This window comes from Euleptes europaea, chromosome 3 (genome assembly GCF_029931775.1).
Source record: "Euleptes europaea isolate rEulEur1 chromosome 3, rEulEur1.hap1, whole genome shotgun sequence".
NCBI lineage: Eukaryota > Metazoa > Chordata > Lepidosauria > Squamata > Sphaerodactylidae > Euleptes > Euleptes europaea.
The window spans coordinates 86,205,493-86,224,180 of record NC_079314.1 but is presented as its reverse complement, the minus strand read 5'-3'; the positions used below and the strand labels follow the sequence as shown (position 1 = coordinate 86,224,180).

Sequence of the window (18,688 nt, the reverse complement as noted above, 5' to 3'; positions counted from 1 at the left end):
AGAAGCAAGAATAGCCTCTTGAAGAAAAGACTGAACAATGCCCCCAGAAAAATCAGATCCTTTTGCTGTCCCTCAGATTATGCAACAAAACACATTAGTCCTTTACAAAGCAAAACCCAGCATAATCTGAAGGCATCTGGAACAAATCAGTTCTAGCTTTGGTTAGTACCAGGTGGTTGGATGGACTTCTACAGGAAGTTGGAAGGTGGGGTATGAATTGAAAGAATAAACAAAATAAGTACATGTGTGGTTGAGCTTGCAGACTTTGCAAAATTATCCCCTGATTTGCCCGTTGGCTGTATCTACAAGTCATTGGATAGAATGCTATCTCTGCACTTATAGTGAGCATTTGTAAATGGATTTTCTTATCCATACCAGGAAAATCCCATGGAAAGTGATTGCTAAAGTACAATATCCAATAATGTGTAGATGCAACCAAAAAGTATTACATAATAAAGGTGCAGGTTTTACTGTGCCATAGGGCAGTGAGGCTGTCTGCCCAACAACATCTATACAGTCCCTTTTTTCTAGGTTGAGGAAGTTTGTGTATACACATATGCAGGGAGGGCAAGCAATTTCTGAGACACTATTCCAATATGCATTAAGTAAACAACTCTGGGGAAGTGCCCAAAATCCTACTCAAATTTCTTTTTAGCCTACCCGTCCATAACTTCTGGCTATTGCTTTGCCAGATCAGCTAAACCATCCCCCACATAATGAGCCAAGTTCCATGTAAAAAAAAAGAACACTCTGACTGAAGTCCACAGCATTTGCAGTACTTTGTTAAATATTCTAAATTACAAGTGAGTGCAAATATTAGACACTAAGCCTTAGAATGGAAGAGTCCCAAAGAAAACTTGAGTTATAAACAAATTGTATCAAACCAGCTATTTATTTCTTTAAACACCCATATCCTTCTCTGTCGAACCACCACTACATCAGCATTGTGCTAATTAACACATACTCTAGGAATCATTGGCTACAGAAGAATTGAAGCAGCAGGTGGAATAACATACAATGGACAAGCAACTTAATACATTTCAGAGGTTGTCGCTCTTTGTAGATACTGAACCCAGGCTCCAGGCCCTGGACATGGTGATTCTTTCTGGATGCTTCACTAGCCCTTTCTCTGCCCAAAGAAACGCCTGTAGGCAGCAGCATAGCCATGGCGCAGAGCATAACGCTCACAGGGATTGTAGTCCTCGCAGATCTCCCGCTGTCGTTCCTGGGGGCTCTTGTTGCGCTCTCTGATCCTGGACAGATGGTACAGAGAGAGGCCAGTTTAAAACAAGATCCAATAAAAAGAGCAATGAATTCAGTCAGAGTGTGGGAAGGCCACCCCCCAATTATTGCTAGACACGCAAAGTAGAAATAATATTAAAAATCCAGTGCAAGATAAGCAGATACAGCAGGATGTTACAGAGGATTAAGTGACATCTTGGAGGTATGGGATATGCAAGCACCTCTTGTATCAAAGAAACAGAACATCACTGCAGAGTCTTAGCAGTTTGTTTTGACACTGAAGCTGTTTTATGCAAATGCCTCTTCTGTCAGGATGAGGTGGTAAAATTACTGCCTGCCGAAATAAATGTGTGAAAAGCCTCTAAAATCAACAGGGGGGGGAGGGAGATTCTGCAGTTAATCTGACAATCCAGCAAGAGACCATTGACCTGCTGACTACAACGTAAAATGGATCCTTCACATTAAACTCTGGCTTATAGTGGGAACTCAGCTGGGTTTTGGATAATGCAGATCAGTTGTGTAGTGAGTGACCCAAAGTTGCTGCACAGCCATCCTGAATATTTTTGCCAATATAAATATGACTTCAGTTCTCCATGTTCATTTCTATATTTATGCTAGCATTCCCCTCCCATTATTTTTCCAGTCCCTTTTTAAAAAATTAATTTGACCTTAAAGAAGACAGTGACACACACCCCTTTCTGTCATTTACCTTCCAAGGGATGACTGCCTTTCTACAAAGGCTGCAGCTTCTCTTGTTGTAGAAGAATGCCCTCCCACTCCTCATCCGTGTGCAACCCTAAATCCAGAGAGGACTTACCTTTCCTGCACAATAGAATTCCTTTTGGGTAGATACTTCATGAAGTTGTAGGCATTTCTTCTGTTAATGAAAGGACCTGGTAGAAGGATGGTTTGTAATTACTGTATATTCTGGAGTTGTACTGAAGGCCAGCAGCTGTGTGCAAAAAAATTATTCCATCTAGAGCAGTGTTTCCTAAAGTGGGCAGTATCATCCCCTGGGGGGGGGCAGTAGGATTAGCTAGGGGGGCACTAAGAGGCAAGGGGGCAGCAGGGGGTGCTAGAGGTGAGCCCCTTCAACTGTGTAGGGGCACTGGGGTTGAGTTTGTGGAACCACGTGGGCAGTGGCCCAAAAGGTTTGGGAACCACTAATCTAGAAAGCAACCCTAAGCAGGTCTACTCAGAATCCTACTCCAGTCTAATCAATGGAGCTTACTCCCAGGACAGTGCCCCTAGGACTGTACTGCTAATGTCCCAATGATGCTGTTATTCAAGCTGGGTTAGCAGACCCCACCCCACCCCTCAACCCATGTCATGCAGAAGACCTCATGATGGCTTTAGGCGGATTCTCATATAGCAACACAAATCTAGATGAAAAGGTATGGAAGAGGGCAGATTGTGCCAAAATAAAAATTTGAAGGCCAGAGAATCAGAGTAACAGCTGGACTGAACTGCCTGAAAATAGGAAGGTCATAGTGAAAGGCTTCCTACTTGTCTTCTCTGGAGCTGGGGAAAATGATTGCAAAGGAAGTGGACCTCTTATAGACCTCTTATGAGATCTTTCATGAGAAGATGAGTGGAGATGCCCTATGGAAGCCAAACAATTCTCTTAACCAACTCAGGGAGTCAGGTAGGGTGCCATATAGTTTCTTACTTGCAAATTCATGTGATTCCATACTCTCGTGGGACTCTGTGAGGGGGTTAAAAAAAAAAAAATAGCTTGTAAGATCATCGCTGACAAAAGAAGTAATTAAGAATGTAAGTATAAGATCTAACTATGTCACAAGTTCACGTCAACCACCACTCTGTCTTCAGAGTTGGCAACCCAGGGGCCCCTAGTCCATGATGGAGAAGCTCCTATTATTTGTCCGTAGTATCTGGCAATCAAAGGTATACTGTCTCTAGATATGGAGGTGCCATTCTAAGCTATGATGGATCAGGTATCCATAAATCCATCAGCCTGTAAGGGCATGTGTGCTAGAACCTATCTATGGTAAATCACTAACATAGGTTGTTTGCTTGTTTCACCAAATTATAACCAAGGTTAGCTACACATTACACATATACCAGTATTCAGCAAGAGAATGTTAAGAATATATATACATATCCTTTCTTATCATGGGTTTCCAAATTCTAACTTTTCTCTATCTCTAAATTTTGGATATTCTCAGTCAATCTATACACATTCTTCACTTTGTTTAACCACTCTCCTTTTAAAGGCAGCATCTTTTGATCCCAATATTTCGCAAACACCAATCATGCTGATGTAAGAAAGGTAATTCAGTATAACCTTCACCGTCTGATGGAGACAACCACATCCAAACCATTATTGACAGTCTGCCCACTTTATAGACTGAAATCTATCCTGTTCTTATATTTGCTCAAAAGAGAGCAGGGAGGAAGAAACCATGATCTATTTAAGAAGATACAGCCCGACCATTCAGAGAAGGAAGTCCTGCCTCAGACATGCTGGCAAACACAATCATCGTCCCTGATCAGTGATATCCAATGCAACATTATGCAGAGCTACTCCCATCTAAGTCTATTGTCTTTAATGGGCATAAACTGGAGTAACTTTGCATAGGATTGCACTGATTGCACAACATGGACTTCAGACACTAACCAAGATGGACATTTGCCAAACATATCCTCATCAGCCCAGAGTTTCAGCTCCAGTCTGACCATCCCTGATACTTCACAAGAGATGTGAATTTCTGGGCCAAAAAAAATGTTCTTGACCCCAGTGAGCCATTCATGAAGTATCACCAGATTAACTATCATCAAACAATGCTTCTCATAAATGTGTCCAACTGAGGACACTTTGAAACCCAATGAGGATCTGTCATCTAGCAAACTGTGCATGGATGTAATATATCTGAGGAATGTGCACCTGATATTGTCCAAGTGAAAAATTTATGACTAGATCATGATGGATAACCATGTTAGTCTGTCTGTAGCAGTAAAAAAGAGCAAGAGTCCACTAGCACTTTAAAGACTAACACAATTTCTAGTAGGGTATGAGCTTTCATGAGTCACAACTCACTTCTTCAGATACTTTATATCCTTCACAGACAATTCTGTTTCTGCTCCTTTACAAACCCATTTTATCAAAACACAGATGATGAGGAAAGTTTGGCCATATCCTCTTACCTATGGCTGTTTATACATACATTCTAACAAAATTTCTGGTACGGTATGAGTTTTCATGAGTCATTTGTTAGAATGTATGTATAAACAGCCATAGGTAAGAGGATATGACCAAACTTTCCTCCTCATCTGTGTTTTGATAAAATGGGTTTGTAAAGGAGCAGAAACAGAATTGTCTGTGAAGGATATAAAGTATAGTGAGGCTGGCCTAAGAACTATGACTGAGCAAGAAGACTAACCACAGTAAAGGAATGGCACAAAGAAGGATGTGAGAATGGGAAAGACATATCAGAGAGGGGAGCTGAAAATCAGGGGAGAAACTGTAAGGCCATCACATTAAAGTTCTGCTAGCAATAAAAGACATCACCTACCATAGCAGAAAGCTGTCACCATCAGGACAGCCAGGAACACAAGAACAATGAGGGTCCGCATCTTCTCTCTCTTCCTCCCTCTCTCCCTCTTTCTGCGTCAGTCTGGTTCCACCGAGGCCAGCTGGACTCTCTAGGCAAGCTGTGAAGTTTAGCAGGGGAGTGTTTGTTATGACAACAGCTGCTGGAGGCGAAAGAGTCGGGCGAAAGGGCCTGAGGAAGGTAGGGACTGGATGGTTCTTGCCCTCTTAGGAGACTGTTAGAAAACACCCTCTATTAGTGGGTTAATCAGCCTTGGGTGGAGGTGGGCATGCTCCATCCCCCTCCCTGCCTGCAAAGGGAGGACCACAGTTGAAAAGGAGGTGAGCTGTTAATTCCGCATGTTCAGAAATGTTGAAATGCAGATGGGGAATGCCAGATATCAGCCACAGCTCACGGACCTGGGATCCAACTTGTCCCAAACAGGGTGTTCCTTTCTCGTTTCTCCTCTGTGTTTGCCTGCCCTTGCCATGCTAAACACAGAGCTTGCATTATGACTCCTCATCGTTCAGGCTTATCGCAGCTCTGGGGAAATGATATTTCAGCATTCACTTCAGACTTCTCCTCATTCTCAGATGTTTTCAACTAGAGATGAAAAGAGGGGTATTCCTCTGCCATGCTGAGACGATCCTTCTGTTTCCTGTTCTAATGCAACCTCTACTGTTTGTGTCAGAGTCCTCAGCGAAAGGTACCAAACATTTCCTCAAAAAAGAAATGTTCTTTCCCATTTGAACGGCTGCCTCTGGCCTGGTTCTCACTGAGGTGGTATACTGGGGTCTGGCTGCCCGCCTGCAGCAGAATACTTGCGGGGAATCATAGGGGGGAAATTCCTCCATGTAGAAAACCAGGTGACAAGCAGTGTTTGTCCACGGTATTAGATTTTCATGTGGAACAATGGGGGGTAATGATGGAGCATTTGTGTAAGTCTGAAGTTGCAGTCTGAAATAGCACAGCCAAGAAATTATTCTTTTAAGAGAAAGATTTGCTTTTTCCCCTCTCTGTGCTGCTACCTTTAAGGCTAAACAAGTAGATTCCATACTGTTCCATGTTTTGCTGGCCTTTTTATCATGTTTTTCAAGCTGCCTGAACAGGAAAGCTGGTATATAAATAAACAAACAAATAATGTGTGTCATTTGGGTTTCTAGCATGCAAACACACACACACACACACAGAGGTATCTTGCAAACACAGCTACAGAGGAGATGAAAGTTCAGTAGCCTAAGACTTGTCTCTCACAACCTCAATGCAAAAGCATAGTAGTACCCAAACTCCCAGCCTAACCCACCTCTTGGTGGTTTTCGAGGAGATGCTGTGCCACAGAATATACCTGAACAGACGTAAGGTCAATCTCTGCACTGGGCGGAGGGGAAGCAAACCTAAGCGCTGGCTTAATATCATCCCCAGCATTTAGGGTTGCCAACCTCCAGGTATTAGCTGGCGATCTCCTGCTACTACAACTGATCTCCAGCCGACAGATATCAGTTCACCAGGAGAAAATGGCCGCTTTGGCAATTGGACTCGATGGCATTGAAGTCCCTCAGCTCCCCAAACCCCTCCCTCCTCAGGCTTTGCCCCAAAAACCTCCCGCGGGCAGCAAAGAGGGACCTGGCAACCCTACCAACATTCTATAGTGGATATACTGATTTTGGCTGCTTTGTCACATTGACTTGAGGGGGGGCAGGGATCAAAACTGATGATCAGATTCCATCTTTTTTAGGCAGGGGTGAAAGCACATAATGAAAGCACATAATGGAAGGAATGCTGAGTAATCTGCTTTGGGATTAGGATTCCTAGATCCTAGAAACTGGGAATGGGCACCTTTGTCTTTAACATAAAAACTACCAAAACACTTTAAAGCAACAGTGTGGCTTCCCTCAAACCACTTGTAAAACCACATTCAGAAAAGAACCAGCGATCCAGTATGAGAGCCAAGTCCATCCCAAACAGGGTTTAAGACAGAGATTACCTTGCCAAATAGGGCATGGGGTCACCTCAGTTCTTTCTGACCTGTGAGGCCAGTAGCTCCACTATCATGGCAGTTCTTTAATATTGGTTTCATGTGCCCCTGTTGCATAGGGCAGGGGTGCTGAACAGGGTCATCCTGGAAGCAAAAGCCCAAGTATGCACTGTTCGGCTAAACAGGAATAGGAAGCACACCAGAGTTAGGTGAAAGCCCTCACTGCTCCCTTTGGCAAGATGCTTTTGAAGAAGGGAGTGTCCAAATCACATTGGGATTCGGAAAGGGCCCCACCGGTGCCAGGAAATAGTTGACTGCAAACTCAGAGCCTGCTTCCAAGTTCTGGGAGCATGTGGCAAGAAACAGCAAGGGCAGAAAGAAAGAGACTGTCTGTAAGCAGTATTTTCCTCCCCCTGCCCCAAAGAAGGGCTTATTTTTCTTACTTTCAGACTTTTGCCTCTCTGTCACTGCTGGCTGTTAGGCTTAACAGTTACTCTCAGAGATGTGTATTCCCCTAGAGGTCAAAGCAGACAGGCTTGCAGTAGAACTGCTGATATCCATCTTTCCAGCCTCTTGCCCCAGCTTCCCTTCCTCTCCTTGTTCCCCAGCCCCTCCTAGATTCAGAATGTTTTTTAGTCTCTTTTAAGGGAACGTCCTCGCTTTGGTAAGGGCTTGTTTATGTTCCATCAGAGTTCAGATTTTGCAGAATGTGGATTTTATGAGTTTACTGAATATCATAGTCACTCTGGCGTCCCTAGGCCTCCGTTGTTGCCAAGAAAGGAAGGCTGAACTGGAAGAGATGGATCAAGAACAGAAGGGATCAGTAGTGGAAGTTCAGGGTGTGGGGCCAGCAGGAAACAAATGCTGTGAAGTCTGGGCACCAACAGTGAAGTCCTCTCCACTCTTTAGATAGGTGCTCTAACCTTTCCGTGCAGTCCTTCTTTCCAAATGTCCTCCTAACAAAAGGGTCTCCCCTCTCCAGTCTTTCTCCATTTCTTTCCTCTGTCACCACACAAATTGCCAGAATTACGGAACTGCTGATGGACTTGTTAATGCCATGTTGTTATTATAAACCTCTTCCCCACAAAACGCCTCACACTTTCCAAGGACAAATAAATTGTCGCTTGGCAAAAAGCTTGTAACAAAATAAGATTTCTGCGAAAAGTCATTTTTTTTGCCTGGCTGCAGGTTTGCATCAGCATCTCGGTGGATTTTTATCAGCAAGCTGGAGAAATCCTGACATTTCTGAATGTCACCACGACAACATCTGAAGAATTTTGTCACTTATTTACGATCAATATGTTTTTTAGAAAAAGCTTTCCCCAAAATGTCACTCACTTTCATTTTTGATCTATAATTATGCAACATAATTTCAACAAAATTACCTTGCCGATACCAAGCAGCTTACTGTGCTGTTGTTGCTATGGGAAAAGGAAACTATTCAGCTGAATGGAATATCCACCAATAATCTAACCTAACCTGGCTTGAAAAAAGGGGGGAAATATTGTCTATATGCCTATTTTAATTCATTTCTGTCATATACATGAATTATACATACTTCGTCAATGAACAACTGAGGCCAACTTTAACAATTCCAAAAGGGAACAAACATACACACCAGCCCACTTTAAAATCCAGACAACCCATCATAGGGAAACTCATGCATCTTCATTCTCAGCCTTGGCTAGTTCACTTTCCCTCCAGTTATGATAACCACAACCCAGGCGTTAGTTTTGAGCACTTACCCATTAAGTCAATGACTTTGTACCTATTGAACTAAAAAGTACAACCCTGCAAATGTTACCATGTTGAACTAATTAGTAGCAGACTTTGGTCAGGCCCTTGAATACTTACTGTGATGGGCTGGGCTTCCTTCTGAGTGCAGGCCCTGTCAGCGCAGGCAGATTCTCTCCTCCCAATATTCCTGTAGTCCTAGCTGGCAAAGAGGGACCCTTTTATTGACGACAAGCAACTCCTCCCTCTCCTCCTCCTCCTCCAGTCTACCACCTCTTTTCTAAACATCCCCCATCCCTCACTCAGGAAATCAGAAACCTCAGGAAATTGAACTAGGAGTGAGTAGGGGAGTAAGAACGGACGCCAGTGGCTAATGGGGTCAAAGCCACATGGGGAGGAAGGGAGGGCAGCGTGCCTGTGCCTAAGCCATTAACCAGTAGGGGCCCTGAATGGAGGCCTTGAAAGACTGTAGGGGGTTATTTCATTGGTGGCTGAAGAGACCTCTTCCCTCCTCGAGCAATCAGGCCTTGTACCACAGCAGAAGACCTGCAAGGCATCGTGGAGAAGGACAGACGCTCTTTAAACCCTTACAGTTTGGCTAGCGTTCCTCCCTAATGGAGAGAAGGAAGAGTGAAAAGTACTTGGACCCTCTGCTTTGGTTTTGTTTTCTGCTCCAAAAGAGGGATGTTGAGGACGAAGTTAGAAAACGCAGAAGGACACATTTAAACTGAGTGGGAGTTTGGCATTGAGGGGAGCAGGCTTCTAAATTAGTTACAGGTGAATGGATGTCCAGTGCAATCTATTACACAGGTTCAAAGGGGTACCAACTCTGGGTTGGGAAATTCCTGGAGATTTGGGGTTGGAGCCTGTGGAGGGTGGGGTTTGGGGAGGTGAAGAACCTCAGCGAGTTATAATGTCACACCGTTTACCTTCCAAATCAGCTGTTTTCTCCAGGGGAACTGATCTCCATAGTCTGGATGTCAGTTTTAATTCTGGGAGATCACCAGGCCCCACCTGGAGGCTAGCAATCTTAGGGCATGACAAAGGGGCTTGCTTCTAAAATATCATTTAGATATTATTTCAAAAGAAGGAGTTAAACTCTTCACACTAAGGGTAGTGGGACCTGGTTGCACAGACTGCAAGCAGAGCGCAAGCGATCTTTCATCCCATAGAGTGCATATTTGTCTGCAGTGAATCACATTTCTCTTTGCTGTGCTTGTTCAACATAGCAAATATTTAACCACTTGGACCAATCAAAGATTTAACACTGTCAAGTCTCCTTTCTTATGGACAATCCACACACCAATTTCTCACTCCCTGGAGTGAGCATAACTACTGGGCAGATGGGAGGTCTTCCTGGAGGAAGACTGCAACCTGTTTTCATGGGACACCCAGCGTTATTGCTGTTGGAAGCCAGCTAAACAGAGAATACAGTATAGCGCACTGGTGCCCCACTCAGATCCCTGTTCTACAAATACTTGCAGAAGGCTTCCTGTAGAGCCATAGGGTAGGGTATCCTGCAGTTCTCATGCTTTCGGTACAAGAGGCTGAGCACCATCTTGTGTAAAGGGGAGCACCTTTGGATTTAGTTTCACTTTTCTCACACTCAAATGCATGATGTAAAACAGCCCTTCAATGAGTGAAGGCTGGAAGTGCACTTTTATAGCCAACACTACATAGTCTGTAGTCAAAAAGGGCAAGAGTCCAGTAGCACCTTAAAGACTAACTACATAGCCTGGTGCCTGAAATGAGGGGTCAGAGATGCTACATCACAGGTCTCAGTCCCTGCCACTGTAGCCATGAGATGTGTTCTGAAAACAAGAAGAAGCACGCTTCTTTCTACAGGGAAGGGTCTTCAGATGTCTTCACTTAGCTATTGATATGATGGGCAGAGACTCACCACTTCCATCCTGCCTGTTTTGCATAAAAGCAAAAGCCGTTTGGCCCATTTTCACTCTCTATAACAGGTGGAATGTGTGATTGGATTGAGTATGATGAATATAAGCAACTAGAAGAATAGGGTCGCCATGAGTCGGAAGCAACTTGACGGCACTTAACACACAGAGAGAAGAATAGGCCTATGGTAGTATAGGCCACCATGGGAATACATCATCCTCTGTTGGTATTGTGCTGGGTGCTGTACAAAACATAGATGTTATACAGGGTGTATGATAAATATACCAAGCTGAAATCTTTATATGTATGAGGCTGAAATAATATTTGTTTAGTCACAAGGAACATGTCATGCCATTGGTTTCTTTTTTTCCCTACACTATAATGACAGTAGGGTTGCCAGGTCCCTCTTCGCTACCGGTGGGAGGGTTTGGGGGTGGAGCCTGAGGAGGGCGTGGTTTGGAGAGGGGAGGGACTTCAATGCCATAGAGTCCAATTGCCAAAGCGGCCATTTTCTCCAGGTGAACTAATCTCTATCGGCTGGAGATCAGTTGTAATAGCAAGAGATCTCCAGCTAGTACCTGGAGGCTGGCAACCCTAAATGACAGGCACTAATTAAAACCATATTTTCCTAACATTCAGTTTCTGAATCCAGAATGCTGTGCATACTCTGACAGTTTAGAGCTAATTGTACCAGCATCCCATATAGTCATTCAGGGCAGCATATACAGATGGTAAGGGAAACAGAAGTAACCATTAGGACTGCTAGCTTGGAGCCATTTGGGGATGGAAACTGGGGAAGTGACGTTGTGTGATGCTGCAGGAATTCCTCTAATCTCTATGGATACCATGTTCTGAGACACCATGATGTGATGTCACAGCATCTCACGATTTCACCCTCCCCCCCCCAGTTTTGCCCCCACCATTCCATTGAGTGAGGATGGGAACCAAAGCAGCAGGGACAGAGCAGTGGGCAGCAGGCAACCTGTTAAGTCTATGCAGCATGCAATAAAAGAGATGAATCCAAGGATCCCCTGTGATGTCACAACTCTTATCTCCATCCTGAACAAAGATCATTAAAAGCCTGTGAAGTGCTGTCCTTCTTCTTCCTCTTGTAGAACGTAACTAGATTTCCACTTGAAACACCAGACAGTGTGGGGAGAAAGGGTGACAATACAGGAGGAGGACCAAGGCAGGTGGTGTAGTGCCTTCATCCTTTTCTCATTTAAAGGTGCTTCCCTATTCACCCAAAAGGGAGATTACCCCAAACATAAGACCATTCCCCCTAAAAAAGGATTATACACAAAACATTTTTATTACCGTGCATAATTATAACGTATGCAAATTTTAAACTGCTGCCTCTTCTTCTTGATAGCACATTGTCTTTATTTCAGGTAAATAGGGATATATTTCATCAACCAGTCATGCCTGGAAACCTAAATTTAGGATATGGCAGTGTTGATTTTACTTATATTTTCTAGTGCTTCCTCTTTCACTGAATGATGAAATATTCAGGAGTTGTACCACAGGATTTTGTTTCCTTTGGATGAGATAGCACTGAGATAAAGATTGATGGCATACATACAATATGTATTTATTGGCAAACGTACAAGAGCATAGTGGGGAAAAGCAGGCTCCAAAAAAATCAAACAGCACAGCCACTAATCCTGCATCAAATTCTCAAAGATCTGTGCCCAAGAATGTTTCAGCTTCAGCCAACTCCAACTAAAAACTCAACTCTCTCAATTTCTGCCCCATATTCAAAGTGCAATCTGTCTTCCTTCCTCACACACACCAATACACACACAAACTCACAGAACACTGAACTCAGACCCAACTCTGCAGCTAAACAGTACATTCAGGAAAACATCGCCCACTGAGATGACATCCTTCAATTAATGCTGTCCATTAGGAAGCAACCAGCTTAACAAGAGATGGCCATCTAGCCTCCTCTACCTCTAGGAAGGGACCACTCAGAAGAAAGCCCAAAGGATCAGAGATCCTGAGCAGTAGAGGGAGAAAAGAAGTTGGATGTGGTCAAAATTGGGCCAGAGACAAGATGGAGCCCATATGACTCTCCTGCCCATGGGTGTAATGGGCAGTGCAAAGGTAGCAGTGTTGTTAATGATGCATGAAGGAATAAAGTTACTCACTGATTGGACCTTGTGGTGTCTGCCACTTTAATGGTTCATGAGGCCTCTAACATGTTCCTCCCTCCAGGACAGGAGTCCTTGTGGCTATATACTACACATCTATCCAGCATTACTTCCAGTGAAAATATCCAGGCCTTGGTTGTATCCAATGAACCGTGAACCAATGTTCTCCCCTTCTCCCTTCCCCCTGTAACTTCCAGCATCCTTTGAAACACTGTTCTTGAGTGCTGGAGGATCCCACAGACAGAATGGGATTCAGGGGTGGCTTCAAGAAGAAGGGGAAATTGAAGAAATTGTCCTCTCTTGTGCTAGTCCTTCAGTAAACAGAGTGGGAGCTCGCACAATAAGAGATAACTTATCCCAATTCCCCTTCTTGGTACACCCCTTTCCTCTGCACCAAATCCCACTGTGTTTCAGAGGATCCCCCTAGGGCTGTCAAAAAAAAAATTCGGTACAGTTCGGATTCGGCCGAATTTGGCCCTTGTGGGTTCGGTACGTGCCGAAGTCCGAACTCCCCCACTTCAGATCCGTTCAATTCGGCGGGAATTCAAAGTTCGGGAAAAAATTCGGCCGAATAAAGCCATTAAAAACACAATCGCGCCTTTCCGCGGCTCTGGGGGGGGCATTTTGGGGCTTAGAGGTCCCAAACTTTCAGCAGAGCTTCAAAGGACGTATATTGAAAGACTCCCCAAGTTTTGTAAAGATTGGGTCAGGGGGGGCTGAGATATGGGCCCTGAAAGGGGTCCCCCCCACCCTTAATGTGCATCTCTCAGCAGAGCTTGCCGCCCATGCACAAAGCTCCCAGCCCCGACAAACAGCTGATGAGAGCAAGGGCGGGGCAGGTGCTAAGAACTTTGCAAAGCAACACAACTGAAAAGCAACACCTTTGCAAATATGCAAAGGGCGGGGCAGGTGTGAAGAATTTTGCAAAACAATACAACTGCAAAGCAACACAAGCACGCAATGCAACACCTTTGCAACAGTGCAAAGCAACACCTGACACCTGGGAGTTTGCATACCATGGAAAGGGACAGAGGCAGCTAGCTATGCATAATGAGCAGGAGGGGGTGGAATTTCTCCTTTTGCATTGGACTTGGGACCAGGCAGATGCATTCTTTAAGTCACCATTTGAAAACCAGTTTTGAGCAAGCATCAAAATAACCTAACTGATCTTATGAATGAGGAAAAACCTGAAGAATAAAAATGAAGCCCCCCCTCAAACCAGGGAGAGAGAGACTGGAGGGGGAACACACACCCCAGGCAGAACCGGCAAAAGCCCCCTTTGGCTCCCCACCCACCCACAGAAACTGCTCCCTCCCCACACACACACACACACACACAGACTCTGCTTTCCCCCACACACACACACACAGAAAAGAAAAATTATAGATTAAAGCCCCCAAAGGGGTCTTACTGTGGCTGTCTTCTGTTCCAGCAGGAGGGGCTGGGAGGCTGGGTAATCCAATATGATTCCATTTGTATCCAATATAAGATCCATATGTATGCATCTCTCGTGGGTGATCCATTCATCCCAATAGGGAAAAGGGGAAAGCCCATATCTCGGGGGGCCCTGACCCAATGTTTACAAAACTTGGGTGGTCTCTTAAAAAGCCTTGTCTGAAGCTCCGCTGAAAGTTTGGGGTCAGCACACCCAAAAATGCACCCCCTGCAGCCACGGAAAGAGAAAAGGGGGGGAGCCAATATTTCACCCCCCACTGAACCCATCTTTACAAAACTTGGGTGGTCTCTTAAGAGGGATTGTCTGAAGCTATGATAAAAGTTTGGGGGCTGCAGCCCAAAAAAAGCGCCCCCTGCAGCCACGAAAATGGAAAAGGGGGGAGAGGAAAAAGGGGTGGAGCCCATATCTCGGGACCCCCTGACCCAATGTTTACAAAACTTGGGGGGTATCTTAAGAAGCCTTGTCTGATGCTCCGCTGAAAGTTTGGGGTCGGCACACCCAAAAATGCGCCCTCTGCAGCCATGGAAAGAAAAAGGGGGAGCCCATATCTCAGGACCCCCTGACCCAATGTTTACAAAACTTGGGTGGTCACTTAAGAAAACTTGTCTGAATATCCCCTGAAAGTTTGGGGTCTGTACCCCAAAAAATGCGCCCCCTAGAGCCACGGAAAGGAGCGAATGTGCACAAGCACCCCCTCACACACACATGAGGATTTCCCTCTCTCTATCTCTTTCCCCGGCCGGCCGCACATCAGCTGATTCCTCCAGTACTCAATCCTGACTGATTGGCCAGAAGAAGACCCAGCTTGGCCACCGATTGGCCGGGGGAGGAGAATGCTGCTTACTGAAGGTTATGCTGCTTACTGACGGCCCCGAATTGGCCGAATTTATTCACGAACTCGCTGAATTCGGGCCCCCCGGTTGCCCGCCAGTTTTGAGTTCAGTTCCTCTCGAACTAAAAACCGCCGAATCAAGGGAAATTCGGCTGATTTTCAGTTCGGGCCGAACCGAATTGACAGCCCTAGATCCCCCTACCTTTAGAGGCAGCTTTTCAGAGGGAGCTGGGAGTCACAAGTGTTCAGGGAAGATATTTGTTGTTAGATTCAAACAACGATTATTGTTTTGAAAATTGTACTTTTTTGAATTTCGTAGCTTCTATTTTGTTTTGTTATAAAAATGTGTCTGGATATAAATCCCACAAGAATCTTGGCATTATTTATAAGTTGAAAAGACTAAAGTACATGAATAATTGCCCAAATTATTTAAAGAGAGGGTTGTTGTTTTTAAAGAAAGCCATAAACACATGACAGCAACACAGCTGTCTACACATCCCAAAGCATGTTGTCCCAAAATAACTGAGCGCACGTGAGCATATGACAGTGCGAGGAACAGGCTGGTACAAATTTGCTGTCAGCAATGCAAACAGAACTTGCATGTCAGAGGTCAGTTAACCTGGCATGCAGTTCTTGTGGTCAATAGTGTGAGGCTCCTGGGAGTGTACCCTGGAAACAGACCGATCCCATGAGACAGACTCACCATTCAAGGGGAAACAATATGTGAATGAGATCTTTTAGCTTAGCTTCCACTCACTGAGTCCACCATACTCCCCCAAACTAATCAAGCTATTACTCCTACAGTCTGGGAAGGAAGGAAGGAGGGAAGGAATCAAAAAAAGACTCTGAATGTTATTTTTATCTTTAAAATAGATGCCAAGTGGTCTGACAAGGGAACCATATAACTAATCAAATCCTTGTTAAGTACATTAACATTTAGGCAAAATACCAAGAGTCTCCTAGGGATGTGAATCAGAAGAATTCCTCCATCCTCTGCCTTCCATCTCCCCTTGTCCTTCAACGTAATTCATGTCCTGATCTGACTCATTCTCTGCAGCCAGACGTGATTCATTCAGATGTTTTTCCTGTCCAGGCTTGCAAAATGATAAGAAATAGTTTGGACTGCAACCACTGTATGCCAGTAAATAACTCTCTTTCATCTTTTTGCACCAAGGTAACTGCAGTGATGACTTCCAGCCAAAGCACAGGCTAAGATCCAATGTCTCCATATTATCATAGATTCAGCCTGTTGTTATGAAACACGTATTTCCAGCAGGTCTTCATTCCACCCACTCTGTTAACAGGCGTGGAATGAACTGCACAGGCCGGGTGACTGGTTCACATGCAGTTGCCACACAAACTTGGTGAATTAGACTGTCAAACTCATTCACAGCAAAATTAGTAGCATCCCTAATTATTACAAAGAAGCCATATGTCTCCAATGTTCTCCCCTCCAAAGTAAACTCAGCCTCTAAAGGATGTTCTGAACATTCAACTGCTCTCAAAAAGGGGAGTGGGAAACACAGGACATTATGCCGCATGGAGGACGTTCTCAAGAGGAAATTATGGCTGTCTAATGTACTTCTGCTTTAATTCCCAAAAGACTTCTGAGCATGTCTACTATGGGATATCTGGAGGACCACAGGCAATCAATCAAAAGATCCTCTTATAAATTCCAACCTGCTACCCATAGTTCACAGAACCTCCCCATACAAAGGCACATTCTACTTTAATGTCCATGTAAAATGTATAAGAGCCCTGTGGCGCAGAGTGGTAAGCTGCAGAACTACAGTCAAAAGCTTTGCTCACGACCTGAGTTTGATCCCAACAGAAGTCGGGTTCAGGTAGCCGGCTCAAGGTTGACTCAGCCTTCCATCCTTCTGAGATTGGTAAAATGAGTACCTAGCTTCCTGGGGGTAAAGTGCAGATGACTGGGGAAGGCAATGGCAAACCACCCCATAAACAAAGTCTGTGTCAGACTGCAGTACTTATTTGCATTTCTTTCATAAGGAACTTCACTCCAGACGTAGTCACGAGTTTAAAAGTTTTATTAAGAAACCCAGCAAGTTCAGTAAGTCCATAGAAACATAAGGCTAGAATACAGACGTGGGGACACACCAGTACATTTATAGGGTACATACAATAGGATTGATTAAGTTCAGGGTATAACACAAAAGGACGAGGTGCGGCAGAGCTGTCTTGATAGTTCAGATACAAGGAAACAATACAGGAGGTAACTGCTGGTAACTACTCATTAAAAATGCATACAAGGAATTAACGCGTGAAATAGCTGGACGATCTCCAGGGCTCCCAGGCATTGTTCTGCGGGACTTGGTATCATACTAGCGATTATCCCGGATGGGTCTCCATTGTGGTGCAGATGCCGGGCGGGGGACAGAATGCAAACGGGGGAGGACGGAGCAAACTCAAACTCCATTTTGTTCTGGTGAGGAACCATCTTGTTTATCCGGGGTCGACAGAAAGCCCTAGCTGACAGTCTGCCTAGTAAACGTCGGGATGTGACGTCACCCCATGGGTCAGGAATGACCTGGTGCTTGCACAGGCGACTACCTTTACCTAAAATGTATAAAGGGATGAGCATCTCCATATTAATGTGCCTGTCTCAGCCTTTAAAACTTGAAATTTTAAATACTTTAAAACGCTAATGGAAATTATGGTATATTCTGCAGAAGTGATTGTTAATAGACATGTTAAAATTTTAATCAAATTCTTTCTCCTATCTCATTCAGGCCACTTGCAGTCCATAGGGATGCTTGAGGGAATCACTCAACCACCACCCTTTGCTAAGGTTCATTTGGGTAGTCTGGCTGTAGGCCACCATACCTGGATTTTGAGGATTTAGATCACAGGGTGATAAAGCAACCAGCAAACAAGCAAGCTGACATTCTGCTGCCATGTTACATTAGGGCTTTCACCCAAGAGTTCATTTAAGTATTCAGCAATAAACAGAGTGACTTATGGAATAGGGCAAAATAACAAAATGGTTGTTTCTCCACTTTTTCTCTGCTTATTTATAATACCAATGAGACCCATTTCCAACCAGTCAAGGCTGGAATGAAAAGACTGGTGTTTAGCCTTGTTGAATCTCCCACTTTCCTGTCTTCAGCTCAGCACATTCAACAGTGAGGTACAAAGATGACTCTCGACTGCCTCCGACAAACACTGCCCAGGAACTGACAGGAATTGGCACTTTTGTCTTTCCTGCCTTCTATTGACTGGCTCATTACACATACACTGACACCTGACTCTCCTTGCACATAAAGCTCCTGAGATGTGCAGGGGAGATAGTAGGGAAATGTTTACCAAGGTAAAATCTTCAGTTCTCACACAAAGGTACTACAGTAAGGTCAGTTTGGCTAGGTACCAAGACTGTGACTGTTTGTGAGAAGGAAGCAGGGAGAAGAGGGGAAAACAAAGAAGGCAGGCAGGGGGGTCCTTGCGCCAAAAGCCAGGAGTCAAACTATATACATGCAGTGAGACAGGTGGGATTGAGGAAGCCAATGCCCACATGGTTGGCATTAACATTCTGTGTGTCCTGCAGGGTGTAGCCAGATGGAACATCAATGCTACTTCATATTCTGTGTCAATATGAGCTCACCGGCTGCCACTTTCCCTCTGTATGAGAAGTACACAGCTGGATTGGCTTGTAAAGTTGGACCCCGCTGTTTCTCCACCAATATCCTCCATGCTCATGCTCTCAGATGCTCGGTACCAACATTTCGAATTTCAGATTTTAGATTTCAGTTTTTACTGAACTTTGTCCAACCCTCCAGTCTGTTGGAAAACACAACAAAATTTGTCTTCCTAGGATCAAGTGTTTTTTGGCCC

The 18,688-nt window shown here is 44.5% G+C and overlaps 1 protein-coding gene across 4 annotated transcripts in view; it reads right to left on the bottom strand.

Moving 5' to 3' along the window:
* Positions 1-873: 873 nt before the first annotated feature.
* LOC130475183 (matrix Gla protein-like) overlaps positions 874-18,688 on the bottom strand; it is a 59,910-nt gene continuing 42,095 nt past the window's right edge. Inside the window, exons 1-5 of one of the 4 annotated variants that reach the window (XM_056846923.1) lie at positions 8,623-8,738; positions 4,776-4,914; positions 2,912-2,947; positions 2,060-2,135; positions 874-1,253 (exon numbers count right to left, since the gene is read on the bottom strand). In XM_056846923.1, the coding sequence (XP_056702901.1) occupies positions 1,118-1,253; positions 2,060-2,135; positions 2,912-2,947; positions 4,776-4,836 (309 nt within the window). In that variant the 5' untranslated portion in view covers positions 4,837-4,914; positions 8,623-8,738 and the 3' untranslated portion in view covers positions 874-1,117. Of the gene's footprint in view, positions 1,254-2,059; positions 2,136-2,911; positions 2,948-4,775; positions 4,957-8,622; positions 8,739-18,688 lie in introns of those variants that run through there. The other 3 variants (XM_056846924.1, XM_056846925.1, XM_056846926.1) reach the window with 3 other exon arrangements.